This window comes from Rissa tridactyla, chromosome 7, assembly GCF_028500815.1.
Source record: "Rissa tridactyla isolate bRisTri1 chromosome 7, bRisTri1.patW.cur.20221130, whole genome shotgun sequence".
Classification (NCBI taxonomy): Eukaryota; Metazoa; Chordata; class Aves; order Charadriiformes; family Laridae; genus Rissa; species Rissa tridactyla.
The window spans coordinates 13,627,193-13,641,823 of record NC_071472.1 but is presented as its reverse complement, the minus strand read 5'-3'; the positions used below and the strand labels follow the sequence as shown (position 1 = coordinate 13,641,823).

The 14,631-nt window shown below is 51.3% G+C and overlaps 1 protein-coding gene across 11 annotated transcripts in view; it reads right to left on the bottom strand.

Moving 5' to 3' along the window:
- Positions 1–9,255: 9,255 nt before the first annotated feature.
- CLASP1 (cytoplasmic linker associated protein 1) overlaps positions 9,256–14,631 on the bottom strand; it is a 184,794-nt gene continuing 179,418 nt past the window's right edge. For all 11 annotated transcript variants that reach the window (XM_054209897.1, XM_054209909.1, XM_054209899.1 and 8 more), the window contains one exon: positions 9,256–13,501. In XM_054209897.1, coding sequence (XP_054065872.1) covers positions 13,415–13,501 — 87 coding nt within the window. In that variant the 3' untranslated portion in view covers positions 9,256–13,414. The remainder of the gene's footprint in view (positions 13,502–14,631) is intronic.

The following is a 14,631-nucleotide window of genomic DNA, read 5'->3' as shown; positions in this document are numbered from 1 at the left end:
TGCCGAATGCCAAAGGAAATGGAGTGAGAAACCACATGCCGGTTAACAATTGCAGGGCAAAATGCCACTGAGAGGACATCCCCACATCCCAGCAGCGCCGCTCGCAAAGGAGTGCTCCCATCTGCAGCAACGTCCCCGGGCAAGCGAGAGGGGACGCTGGCTCCCACGGTGCACGGTGACAGCCAAGCGACTCACAGGGATTTTGCTTTCCTAAACCTATTGCTGTGAAGTTTATATCCTTACATCTGTGGTGACCTTGACCGCTCTCAGAGGACTGCCTGGAGAGATGGAGTGCTCTCCTCTGGTCGCAGAGCTATCAGGGATTGAGTTTAGATCCCTTCCAGGGATCCCTTTCCAGCGCTCCCACCTGCTCCGAGCACTGGCTCACCCCTGGCATGGGCTGGATTTCAGCAGCTGGCTGGGAAGGAAAAGGGCTATCCTGTCCCCACCTCCCACTAGGGTGGGTTTGTCCCAGAGGAAACCCTGGATCCATCACCTATTGCTGACCACCCAGGATTAGCCAGGAGAAGGACGCAGGCTGCTCTCAGCAGCAGGAGAGGAAGGATGCCACCTCCCAGCTTTCAGCCCTCGGCTGCCGGGAGCAGCTTTGGCTCAGCAGCATGATGAAGAAGCTCAGTGGACAGGAAAACCTCCAGGGACTTCTCAAGCTGCACTAAACTTCCAGAGTCAGATCCCACCACCATCCTTCAGAGGGGACTTTCTGCAGCCAGGTGTAAAGCGGGGACCTGCAACATGAAGTGGTGGGAACTGGTGGACACGAGGCACTGAGCAACAGCAAAGCTCTTGCAAACACCCCAAAAGCGTGAAACCGCTATTTGCCCAGGTGGCATGGTGATGGCCAGGGAGGCACGTCAGCACAGGCTGGCAGGAGCATTTACCAAGGTGCTAGGAGGAGATGGCCTTCCCTGAACCTGTTGCGGCGGCAGCAGCAGTACCCACCCCAGTGGAGAGGTGTCCCCAGGGCAATGGGGACCCCTGTTGAAGCAGATGCTGAAGATGTCGGAAGGGGGTTTGGAGAACGCCAAAAATGTCAGCAGCAGTGGAGCTGGACGTTGCCCTGGGTCCAGCCATAATCAACCAGCCTGCTCTGCGGCACAGTGTCCCCGGCAAGGACAGCCTGAAGCCTCAGACAACCCTTCGCCGCAGCTTCTCCTGCCCTGGTCATCGTGGGTTGGTGCTTCCCTCCAAGCCTGCGGGAGCAGAGGGATGCTCGCTGGCCGTGGGAAATCATCTGGACGCGCAAAGGAAACACAGACATGGCTTTTGCAGTTTATATTTCACTGGGAATAGGCACCTGTACGGCTAAACCATGCATGAAGGAGAGAAGTGGGTATCCTTGCAGTTACGCGCTGGGAAGACCGTGTCCTCCAAGCATGGCAGCCCATCGTTCACAGGCAGCATTTTGGAGAGGGGTTGCTCTGTGTTGTTCGCATTCAATAATAAGTGAGACTATTTTTTAATTTGTTAACACAAATAAAATGACCCCAGAGAAAGGAGGAATCGCTGCTTTCAGGAGAGGTTTGGGGTGCAAAGGGCACAAGGAGCCCTTTATGGTCCCAGACGCACCCACGACAGTGCTGAGAGGGCACAGCTGAGCGAGGCAGAGGGTGGCCAGACCTTCAGCCCCAGCTCTGAGTTGCCCATGAGGGCTCAGACGAGTCCAGCGCCCGCTGAGCCTGCCGGGAGCCAAGCTGTGCTGGGCTGGTGCTGCTGCTCCAGGGCCAACGGGATGCAAAACCAACTGGGGCTTTCTACTTACTAGGGTTAGCTCTACAGGGCAAATAAATACCTCCATTTATTTCTTATTGTTGGCCAGAAGAGCCGGCCTGTTGCAAGACAGGGACTAAATTGCTGCCGCTCTCAGTCCGGGGAGGTGCTCCCGGTCTCCCAGGGCAAGAGGAGCTGAGGCATGGTCGGGGCATCCTATTTAACTGCCTCCAGCACAGCATCCTCAGCTCAGGCTAAGGCAGAGCTGAAGCTGGCCAGGAGACTGAATTTTCATTCCTAAAAAAAATAAAATAAGTGAAAATTCAAGATTCTGAGGAAAAAAACGCTAGTTCGTTGTCTGAAACAAGACATGTTCCCTGGAAGCTAACTCATGGTACAACCGACACTAGGGGCAGCTGCAAGGCAGGGTGCTGGGGGTCATGGGGCTGCAGATGCCACGAGGATGCCCTGGCTTGGCGCGGCCCATCCAGAGCCACAGCGGAGCCGGTGCCCTGGGAGCCACCAGCATCACACTCCTTCAGCTGCGAAGAGCAACCTCCCTCCCAGCAGCTACTCCAAATGCAGGCACGGAGCCAAGCTGTCAGGGAAGCCAGCAGGGTCCCATTAGCAATTTTATCAAACTCAACATTTTTTGGCAGAACATTTCCATTTCGGTGAGTCAGCAGCCTCGGAAAGTGCCTGTCGGCTGCCGCGAAGCTCAAGGCGGGTGCGTGGGGAAAGGTCCCCGGGACACGCACTTGACCTGGCCCAGACCCAGCAGCATGGACACCATGCTTAGAAGGAGCCATGCAACAAATTCCCCGTGCGTTGGCTGTTTCCCCTCTAGTCTATTCCTTGTCCATCAACAGAAAAGCTCATCCAAGCTGAGTTTTCAGGTTAAGTGGAACAACATGCATCAGGTCGAGACAACAGAAGGATTCGCCCCCTGGCTCGTTCACTCTTCGAGTTACTTTCCGCTTTGTATGCTCGAGCAAATCATACTTTTGTCAAAATTAGGCCCGGTGACAAGTCTGCTTTATTACCCTGACTGTTAACAAGTTTTCCTCATGTAAATTTTTCTTGCTAGGCCAAAGACGTCTTGCCCCATCCGCAGAGAAGAGCTCATCCCCCTTCTCTGCATTCCCCTCCCGCATATTTGAGGGCTGCTCTCATGTCTCCCCAGGCCTCTTCTGTTGCCCGTTATCCAACCCAGGTCGAGCTTGCTGGGAGTCATCATGTCCTCACTGATCTCTGGCCACCCTCCAACCTGCCCACATCTTCCCTGTCCCAGCATGAAGCCGGCCTTTTTTCACAGCCCTCGTCTGCAAACCCCCAGCGCCTTCTTCCAGCAGGTCCTCAAGCCCTTCACAAGGATTTATGGCCTGGCTGTCGCCCGGCAGGGATGGAGTTGTTAGTGCTGTCGGAGAGATGGAGGAGATAGGTCAGGGGCGGCAGGCACGGGGGGAGCCGGCAGACGGGAGACTTGCCGGGAGCCCAAAAATGCTGCCAGCTCCTGAACCCTCTCCAACCACCAGCCAGGGAGTTTGTCTGCAGGGAGCAGAGATGGGTCTTCAACATCAGGTCGCAGCACTTGGACCAGGGTTTCACCCGTCCCAAGACAGGGGACGTCTCCGATGCGGCTCGGGTGTGGGGGGGGAAAGGCAGGGCATAAAACTGGGCTGGGGACTCGCAGCGCAGACCAGGGTCGTGGAGCCCCTGCCAGGGGAGGGCTTTGTTTCTCTCCCCTCTTTTGTCTTTTTTCCTTTTTTTTGGCCTTTTAATCAGGATGGGTTATGGGAGGACTGACAGACGGTGAGTCTTGCCGGGCGAGCCTCGGCCGCTCGCCTCCCTCTCCCGGCAGCATCCGTGGGGCTGCGGAGCATCGGCTGCAGATACCTCCTTGCAGGAAAAAGCAGGAAAAAACTGGCAGGGAGTGGAAACGAGTGGCAAGCAGATTAGAAACCCAGCTCCTATTTATAGACCGGCAGCCCAGAAACTGCCCCTGCGACAGGACCATCCGTTTAACCCTTTCAGCCCCCAGCGCCAACTCAGGCGGTGCTGAGCCAGCCCCGGCCTGTGCTGGAGGGGTGAGGGGGCGTTTGGGCAGAGGGGAAGCAGGAGACCCCGTGCCAGGGCACCCCATGGTGCAGAGGGGGCAGGAGGCAGGTCCGGGTGTGATGGACCTTGCGGAGCCACTCCCCAGCAAGGAGGATGGGGATGGAGATGGGGTCACAGGTGTAAAGAAGTTGGGTCACCAGGACGTGGAAGAGAATATCCCAGTGTCCTGCTGCACAGCGGCCAGAGCAGGCCAAAAATACTTCCTCTAACAGAGACATAATGAAGAGGTTTTAGGGGCAACTCCAATGTTTCCAGCCTCTTTTGTGACCCCTGAGCTTTGGCAGGGTTGAAGGCAGTGGGGGCCATTGCTTTGAGGGCCACTGCATACCTGCCGCTGATGCTTGCAGGGGGCTGCTCCATCCCACGTGAGCAGATTGTGGCCCCCCACCCCCTGCTGCTCCCCACCATGGTCACCCCAGAGCTTGTCAGCAAGGGGACAGCCAGGCTTAATCGCCAGCTCCCTGTCAAATTTGCAGTGATTTGTAAAAATCTAGTAGTGTTGCCAAGGAGGGGTCATGCAAACACCAAAAAACCATAGAGTTCACACTGCAAGTGCCCTGTACACCCAACGGCTGGGACCAGGAGCTGAGCAAAGCGTGGGGTGAGTCCCAGCAAGAGGCAGTCAGCACATCTCCAGGTCCCAGGAGCACACTGGTGCCATCTTCCTGAAGGTCTCCTTTGGCTACTACTCTACCTGCTGTCACTTATGGGTGCCTTTATGCCGTACGCAGTTGTTAAATACAGAAATTGGGTGTTGTCAGTTTGCTCAGCTTCCTGCTTTCTCAGGTCTAGATTTCACCAAAAGTGGTGGCACGCAGAGACACATCTGGGAGGGTGAGCAGCTTTATGAAAAAAACAGACCCCAGTGTTAGTCCTTGGGGACCCTAAACAGAAGAAAAGAGGTGCTTAGCTCTGCCACGTTGTGTTAAACGTAGTACAACCCAGTTTCTCTGCAGGAGAAGAGAAAGGGCTGCAACACTGAAAGAGGGTAGATTTCAATTGGACATAAAAGAAGAAATTTTTTTACGATGAAAAGCACTGGAACAGGTTGTCCAGAGGCGTTGTGGATGCCCCATCGTTAAAAGTGGTCAAGGTCAGGTTGGATGGTGCTTTGAGCAACCTGACCCAGTTGGGTATTTCAGATGTCCCTGCTCATGGCAGGTGGGGTGGACTAGATGATCTGTAAACCGTCCCCCCCACCCACTTCTGACCCAAACCATTCAATGATTCTGTGAAAAAAGGCATCACAGCTGCTCAGCTGGGAGTTGGGGTTTGGTACCTGGCCAGCATCTGCTGCCCATAACGGAGATCTCCGAGCGTGAGGCTGCTGCGTGCTGGCCACACACGGGCTGTCCTGCCCCACCAGCGATGCAGTTCCTGCACCGGCAGCGGCGGGTATTTTTCACTCCGTTTCACCTCCTGCAGCTCCGGCAGCCGAGCAGCTCCCCTTGGCCGGCTGGTGCAGGGTCGCCCCTGCTGCCTGCACGGGGATGGCTGCACAAACTGAGGGCTGGGTGCTGGGGGGTTTCATTGCAATTCTCCATCATTTCAGAACCAAACCTATCCCCCCCGACCCCCTCAGCCATAGGCCTCAACTGCTTGCTGCCTCTGCATGGAGAGGCTTTCCAGCTGTTCTCCCACTTGCTGGTGTCGATAGCTATTTTTACAAGATTGCTTTTCTTTGCTTCTTAATTGATCTAAATCCTTTCCCTTAGTTTTCTTGTTAAAGGTGGATTTAAAGAGAAGGAGTTCATTATCTTGGCCGTTTTTGAGTCATTATGAATTTCATCCCTCTCCTCATTAATTACTTATTACCCCTCGCGCTGGAAGGCTGCTTTGTCCCCGATGTGTTTGCGAGCAGCTTCCCTGGCACCCTGTAATCCCCGCGTTAGCTCGGTCTGGTTTACGCTGCCCTCCTTCTCCCCTCCGCTGCCCACTCGGATGCTCCCTGTCTCCGCTCCCAAGCAACCCCTTGCCTTTTCCATGCGCCCGAGCAGCTGTTTCCCGCTCAGCCCTCCCGCAGCCACCCGGAATCCGGGTCCCTCGGTGGGTCGAAGCCCCACCAGCATCATCCCCATGCATTGCCCCTGCCCCAAGGGACAAGCGTCCATCCCCGCTGGCCCCCGTGCCGGGCAGCAAGGAGAGCCGCTGGCTCCTGGTTGATGGGTTGGCACTGGAGTTTAGATATAAATAGCTCTTTTTTTTGGAAAGCAATGGCTTTGCTTGGCCTGGTTTGGGACCTGCCAAGTTATGACAAAGCAGCACGGAGAGCGGAGTAATGTTGCGTAAGGGCAACATATTTAACGGGCCAATACTTCCCGAGCCTTTGGCTGCAGTTGGATCCCCAGGGAGAACCTGAAACATGTAAGCATCTCCTGTGCTACAGCTGCGGCAGACCCGGGGAGCACAGCCGCTGCAGTGGTGTGATCATCTTCCCATCCGTGTATGAGTGCTGCCCCGGCAGCGGAGAGCCGTGCATGGTGCAGGCACTCAGACACTGACCCTGCTACTGAAACAACCTTCTCCATCTCATTTTACGTGCATATATTAGCTATAATCCCATATTACCCACAAATGGATCCATGACTAGGGATCACAACGAGTGACGGTCTTTCTCTGGACCTAAATAAACACACAACCACCCAGTCTCTGCCGACAAGAGACCCCCTTCATCCCAGCCCAATGCTTGGGTTGACTTCCATGCCCATGTTGCCCCAGCAGCTTCCCAAAAGCCTTCCATGGCTTTTTTTCTTCCCCATCACAGCAGGGGATGGAGATTTATGGCCTGTCCTCTCCCCCCCGAGGTCAGTATTACATGCATTTCCATGCTGAGCCTCCTCCCAGCAGGCTTGCCCGGGGAAGGCCCTTTCTGTACTTCATGGATGCGTATGAAAAGGCAAAGCAGGAAAAATGTGTTGGGTTGGTAAAGGGAAGAGAAGGGTGTGCGATATTTGCTCGGGGAGGGTAAACGAGGGTTGCACAAGCAAGTAATTGGGTTGCACAATCAGAAGCTGTGGAATTATTTAACTTAACAAGTTACCACTGATCAACTGAGCTGCACTTTCTCAGGGGTTTTAAGCCAAAACATCTTATTCTTTAACTGAGGCAAATTAAGATAAGGCACCTGGTCCAGGGGTGCAACTCTGCCGACAAGTGGGAAGGAAGGGGTCGCAAAATCGTTTGAGATTGGGGAAGGCAAAGTGCTGGGCTGCGAAGAAACGAGCAGCATTTCAGAGCCTCCAGGACAGAGAAACGGATTGAAAATGGGCTGCAAGTGCTTAGAGCAAGCCTTCGCGCTTGCCAGGAATCTGCTAACTACCTTTAATTGCTGGCAGCAACTCCGGTCCTCCACCAGAGGGGAGAGCCCAGCAAAACCGCCTCAGCCAGCAATTACAGCCATTCCTCATTCTCCATCTGTGAAGCAATCATGTGGCTTAGGACAACAGGGGACTTCGTGACAAAGGAGCTACAAGGGACAGATACTTTGAGGTGGTTCAATAAACAAACACCCCCTTGTCAACACGCTGCAGTCTCAGCCCTACAGGACACGCCAAAATCCAGCACAGAAGGAGCCAGGAGACTGAGCGAGAGGATTATTTTCTTGTGCTCCTGTATTTCATTTGCAGTAACCACTCTGGGATGCTCCTGTCAAGCTTCTCACTTGCTACGGTTGCATCCCACAAAAACTGTTGCCTTCTGCCATGCTGCCCCTGCAGCAAAGAGGGGTGGCCCGTGCTGGCACCCCCGGAGCTGCGAGTCTTGGCACCAAGTCCCTTATTTGCGTATTTTCCGAGGAGATCAGCAGGTGGTCAGACCTGGGCAGCATGTGCCTGGAGGCACGAGCCATTCTGGGAGAAGACAGCTTCTCCGAGAGGAGCTCTGTGCATCTGTCAATGGTTGGTGATGAGCCAGCGGTTGCAGCTCCTTCTTGGCTGCCGCCTTTATAACCTGAGCAACAGCACGAGGGTTTGGCAAAACCCAGCCGCGAGGCTGGGAGAGGTGCTCTCTGGAGATGGAGTAGGTGAACAGCCAGCTTCCTCTGCTCCAACCCTTGCTGCCTGGTGTGCTGGAGGGAAAGGGGACCTCCAGCCATGCAGACAGCCCTCTGCACGAGTCTTGCACAAACTGCCAGAACGACCTATTGCTGCATCTGCGGGACGTCCCTCTCCTCGGCCCTCACAAAGGGTTTTGCAAGGACTGACCATTTAAGCACGCGTCAGTGAAATCCAGCTCCCCAGCTCAGGTTGTCCAATGCTACCACATTTGCAATGCCTCACACTTCAGAGCTTTTCCAAATCCCTTAGGGCTGTAAAGGCTAATTTAGGCCAGCATCTGGAGTTTTACAAGGCACAGAGGAGATAGTGCTCTATTAATTCTTTCTTCCCTTTCTTATCACCACGGGTACCTGGTTCTGCTGGAGAAAAAACACGTGGGAAGTGCTCTGGGAAGAAGCCAGGGTCACTTGGCAAGCGTGGACCTTCCCTCATACTGCTCCGACATAAGGCAGAGCCAAAAAAGACCCTACCACCACGGGGGTGAGATGGTCCATCTGCAGCAGGGGAAACAATCACTGCTCCTCACTCCCAGATGGGCCCCCCGAATCTTGATGCAGAAGGGTCCCGGGGCTGGCACGGGCAGGGCTTGGTGGTGGCCAGGAGTGCCAGGGCAAAGGAGACACCAGTCCTGACTCCCTCGTGCCCAGGACAAAGTATTTGAGGACCTTTTACCTTAATGCTAAAGGAACGGCATATCAAGGTAAAAGTCACACCTTAGGGGACGTTTCCCTGGCGTAGAGCACAGCTTCACCACAGGTTTTTAAGTTGCAATGAGCTATTTTTCACCCAGGATAACACACAAGTGCTTGAGCACTCGGGCTCCCCAGCCACTTCAAATTCAAGTTCTTTGTTTTTTGGTACCAGGAACAGAGACCTGTGCAGTTCCCAACATCCCTTCCCCTCCACAAACACCTAATCACCTAAATTTCTACTGCCACATATTTTAAAACCTCTACAATTCTCTTAACGAGCCTCATAACCCAGGCATCTTTTGGAGCCCTTACTCCTTGAGTTACATGACTTTGCACAAGACCATCAACTTTCAAACAGCATATGGCTCTCCAGTTCATAATGTCGCAAGTATCCCCTAAATCACGACTTCCCAAAAAGCTTTTAAAAGCTGACAGCAGAAAACCAGCACCCCAAAAGATCAGCTGCCCGCTGGCCCCACTGGCGACTTCGACTGGTACCTGTAGGAAACAGCCAGCCCACTGCATACCCTCTAATTAATCCATGAAAACACAGCAGCCAGGGCAGGAATAAGAGCAAATCCGTCACAAGGAAAGGCTGCTGGAGTGTGGAGCTGTGTTGGAAAATTGATCTACTTTAATATTTCTCCCCCCAAAAGAAGCTCAACTTCCAATTATTCTAGGGCAAACTCAAAAGGTTTTATTTTAATTTTTTTTTTTTTAGCAAATTCTATCACGTAAATGTTAACAAAAAACATCTGTACAATTGCCATGATACACTCAAAAGTGAAACAAATAAGATATAAATACAGATATGGATGTAACATGACAAAAGCGGAAAAAATAGAAAAAAATACATGCGCATGAACACGGTGCCAACAAAGTCATTTCTCATGGCTGGCATTTTTTCAGAGCGGTTTTTACTTCCCATTTAAAACATTGTTAGCAACGTCCTGCTGTATACTACAAAGGTCTATTTTTCTGTCCCTTAATATGTAATATTATGCTTGATAAATAAAGGGGCGGGGAGAAAAGGTTTTGATGACAAAGATGCGAGTTACATTACTTATACAGGTTATTGGTAAGCTAGTAATAAGCAATAAAAAAGACAGTCTTGTATTGTATTGTAATCCAGGCAAGCACACATAGTGTACCTTAAGAAAGCCACATGCCTCGATATTTCTGCACTACATGAGAACTACAGTACGTAGACCTGTGGGGCGGATGGATCCGGTATTTGCCCATGCCCACGGAGCACTGGTGCAGCCAATGGCAGAAAAAAAACATCCACATCAGAGGATTTCGGCAACCTCGCAGCCAGGAGCCGCTGTCTGCTGGGAGTTTTCTCCCTTTCAGACTTTTAAAGCATGGTGGGCAAAGAAAATACACCTTTTTTTTTTAAAACTTTTTTTTCCTCTTTTTTTCTTTTTCTTTTTTTTTTTTCTTTTTGAAAGGTACGAAAAATGGAAGCCCTGCATAATGGGCAGCAAGAAAAAAAAAAAAAGGCAGCTGCAGTATGTGGCTACTGCTGGGAGAAGGTGAACACGAGCTTCACCGGTGCGGTGAGGCACTGCCAGCGTGCAGATCTTTCTCTGCAAGCGTGTGTGGACACTGGGATTTGTAGCCAGAGAGACCTTTATGCTTGCTGAAGAGAAAACAAAACGATTGTACAGCTTTGTGGAAGCCAGAACACTGGAGGTCAGAGAGGTGACATTCAGAGCTAGCCCTTTGAGTACTTCAAAGGAAACACACACACACAAAAAAAAAAAGTCGGGTCATGTTCAACATACTAAACAACCTTACTATGTACATTATACGCAATGATTTATAAATACCTAAGCAGAATGCTCTCTACTGTGTACAGGTATAACATACTTCTAGAGTACTCAAAGGATGAACAGTCCTCGACTGACTCACGTAACAAAATAAAGTAGCACATTAATGAGCATCTGTTGCCAAACAGAACCAAATCTGATTCAGAAAGTAAGGCCTGGTTCTACCATTTGCAGCTCCAAGTGTGCCAATAGTATCGGAAAAGAGAGGCTGACGGCCGGCGTGGCAGAGCCGCGGCAGGTCGCAGGCGTCTGTCGAGGGACGAACCGTTACCTCCTACCGTAGTGTCAGCGCACGTGCGAGGGTCAGTCCGGGGACGTTACAGTGCGTTCACTCTCAGTGCATACTAACAGGATTTTATAAAATATATAAAATCATTTGAGAAGGAATTCAATTCCTGGAGATTTGCTACAGTGTGCCATTCAAGGAAAAACAAACAAACAAACAAACAGCAAACGGTGATGGACCACGCTCCATCACAGCTGGGCAGGACTAATCGCCATCTGGTCAGCTACGCTGACCTTCTGCACCCCAGAACTGGAACAGAAGATGCTGAACTGAGATGGGGAGAAAGAGCGGCATAAATACTAAGCGATCAGAGTACAAATTAAAAAAAAACGCCAAACACAAAACAAAAAAAAAAAAAACAAAAAACCAAACCCACTACTAAAAATTCAGAAAAAAATTCAGACAAGACAGCTAACCGCTGCCAACAAGTCGGCTGAGTATTTCCTCAAAAGGGAAAATAAATTCGTGTTAAACTAAAATAATTTGAATAATTCAAAAAATTAAAAAAGAATATTCTAACAAGCATACTGAAAGGTGTTGAAAAGATATGGTCCACAGAAAGGGAGATGCCAACCATGGAGCAGCCGATCCTCCTCCTCCCCCCGAGGATGGCTTTTCTGAGTCTGCGGAAAGACCCTGGGGGAATCCCACCCAGGAGGATCGCATGGTTTCTACTGCCACGGCATTACTGGTTGGGAAAGATGCAGCCAGTAAAAGCCTGGACACATCCTGACCAACTCAGGAGTAGGTCATCTCCTCCACTCTTCTCAAGGCAGCAGGGAAAGGGACCGACAAGCTCTGCAGCCCAACCCCACACAGTCCCCACCGGCCCCAACCCCTCCCGAGCTGGGACTGGGAGGGGAGCTGGCACCAAGCATCACCTCCCAGCGGAGCTCCTGGGGGCTGGGGCTGAGACACACAGGGAGGACCTGATGGAAAGGGAGGACAACGGGGCTTTACCCTCCCCACTGCACTCCCCTGCTGCGGTACTGCAAACTCATGTCCTCAGTATGCGACCAAGGTGTCTCTTCAGCTCCCCAAAGGGGAAATGGAGGGAGCTGGAGGGAGACCGAGGCACTGAGAGCAGCTGGGGAGCACACATCCATCACCACAGCTGCAGCCATAAGCCGCAGGTCCACCATCCTCTTGGCATCACTGGCACTGGGAGCAAAAACTCAGTTCTGATCCATTGCGGGTTTGGGGTGGGCATGCCCATCAGCCAGGATTCCAGTCCAGGGCCAAACACAGCACTACCGTCCTCCTGCTTCCCCTGGTTACAGGCAGAGGCAGGGGGAGCTCACCCTTTGCAAACAGAAGGGTCTCCCGTTGGATTTTGTGGGGCATTTGACTGCTGCTGGTTTGGCTCTGACTTGGTCTGTGTCATCAGGCTGCAGAAGGATTTGCCCCGCCGCAGCCTCACCCCGCTGACAGCAGCGCCCAGCAAGGGCCCTCCGCATCCCTCCGAAATGCAGAGCGCCCAGCAGGGCTGCACGTGGGGCTGGCCAGGAAGAAGGAGGTTTCTAAAGGCAGCCAACAGCACTGCAGGCTCTTCAGGCACAGGAGGAGAGCTGTGGCAGGCGACCAGCACTGTCCCAGCTGGCTCAGCAGGTGCTTCCACGGGGTCTTTTTCTTCAGTTTCAGATGCCCTTTCTGTCCTCTGGGAGGAACGTTTTGCCCAAAGCACAAAGGAGTTGTGGGGATGAAGCCATTCACCACCCAACACCAGCGGGTCAGGTCAGAGCAGCCCTTTGATGCTACAAGACTTTGAGAAAAATGTGCTGAGACACAGCCCTGCCAGCTCCCGCTGACCACCCATGGACACACTCAGAGCCTAATCCAACACCCGCCCACCTAACTCCAGTGTCCCATCGCAGACATCGGTCCCAGAATTAGGTCTCAGGTTCCCTTTGGGGAATAACAAGTAACCTGGAGAGTCTTTTGAGCATATGAAAGAGCTGAATGGGTTGGGAGGGGAGAAATATTTACAGGGTCAATGAAAGGAGCAAGAGCCCAGCTGCTTTGCACAGCACAGCTGGCTGGAGAGCAGTTACAGAGAAATCAGCCCATCGGAGGTCTGTCAGAAGAACTATGTACAAAAAAACTCAGATGTTTAAGAAGAAACTACTTTTTCATTACTCACTTGGTATCTCCCGGTATTAAAGCATCCGAGGCTGGAATCGACCACATTGGCAAAGATCTCCTCAAGGGGAGCCCTGCACATCAGGCAAGCTGCAACAGGGAGTACAAAACAGGACCACAAGACTTGTAAGAAGAGGAGAACCTAGCCAGAACGGCTGCAGCCACGGGGAGAGAGCAGGTAACTAGTACACAGAAATCAGAACTGGGTATGAACAAAACCAACAAGATTTGTTTGACCTTTACGTGTGTCCAGGTTCTCGGACTCACTTTTGGAACGCTAACCTAAACATATTTCTGAGATTTCAGCAGGCTATACAAATATGTTTAAGTATGGCTTTCTGTTGTTCACTTTTAATGAAGACTGCAACACAGACCTTGCTTCCTTTACATTCAATACCAATAAGATTCTACATAAAAGCTTTTAAGGGACTAAAATACTGATTGCAATAAATATCTGCATGGCCTCCTTGAGCTGATGGAGCACGCCAGTGAAGAGTAGCAGAAAGGTCTCTGAGAGGCACCGTTGATTGCTTCTAAGTCTACACATATGTCCACATATCTCCATTAACTGTGCGTTGAAACGTCTGAAGAGGAACTGCTGTTGCTGTTGGTGGTCTGGGCCCTCTTTATGTACAGGTTTAGTAGCTTCATCTGAAAGAAACAAACAAACATTAGGAGAAGATGCCAGGAAAAACAGGCGGACAAAAAAGTCGACTGCTTGAAACTCGCGTTCTGTGGTGAACTCAGTTTTGAGTGAGTTGACACTGGGCTCCCTGGAGGAAAAGCAGAAGCAAAGCTGAGCATGTTTGAACAGAGACAGACAGGAGGGTATGCCTAGTCCCACTGAAACTACAGACAGATTTAATGGGATTTGGAAAAACTTCCTGCATTTCACTTCAGCAGCCACCAGTTCACAGAGCCCAGCCCCACAGCCTGATCGCGGCAAGGATTCCCACAGAGGTCAGTGGGCTGCAGGCACAACCAGTGATCCCAGAGCCACGGTCCCTCCTTGGAAACACCCTGAACTCTCCACGCTTTATAAAGAAAACGTTCATTTTCAATGACATTTAAATATCTTCACTAACTTGGTACACCTAGTGAAACTGCAGCTGTGATGACTATACACTTCCTTTGCATGGGTTTGTTTTGCCTTTCTGCCTTACCAACCTTAGCTCCAGATCCTGCAGTGACTCATGCACACGTTCAACTTTAAACATGCAGGCGGTCTGCGTAAAACCAGAAGAATTACTCACATGTTTATAGTTAGTTATGTGGTGGAGTACGTCCGTGGCACCTAGGATACTGGGATAATAAAGTCTCTACTATATTTTATAGGGAGATTTCCTAACCGCCCAGAGATAACGAGGTAAACCTCAGCACCCCTAGCTGTCTCTTTACAGAGCAATTTGGAGGCACAAGTAATTTGTTTAAGGACAAGGCAACTCAGTTCAGAAATAAAATCCAAGTGCCCTCAGTCTCAGGTTGTTTTGGTCTAAACCACAGTCCCTACCCATGAAAGAAATTATTGCTTCAAAATAACAGAACACAGCCCTCTGAACTAAGTAGTTATTCACATGCAGAGATCTATTTCAGGAAAAAACACAGAATTGGAAAAAACACAGAATTAATCTTGAAATTTCAGAGAAATCTTGGGTATGACGACTTCAAACAGGAGAAGAAATCTTGTGACAGCTCTGAAAAGTAATCAAATTCCGCCCACCTCAACCCAAAACGCCAGCTCTTGGCTGATGGACAGAGCTGAACGAAGACTTGGTTTCTCT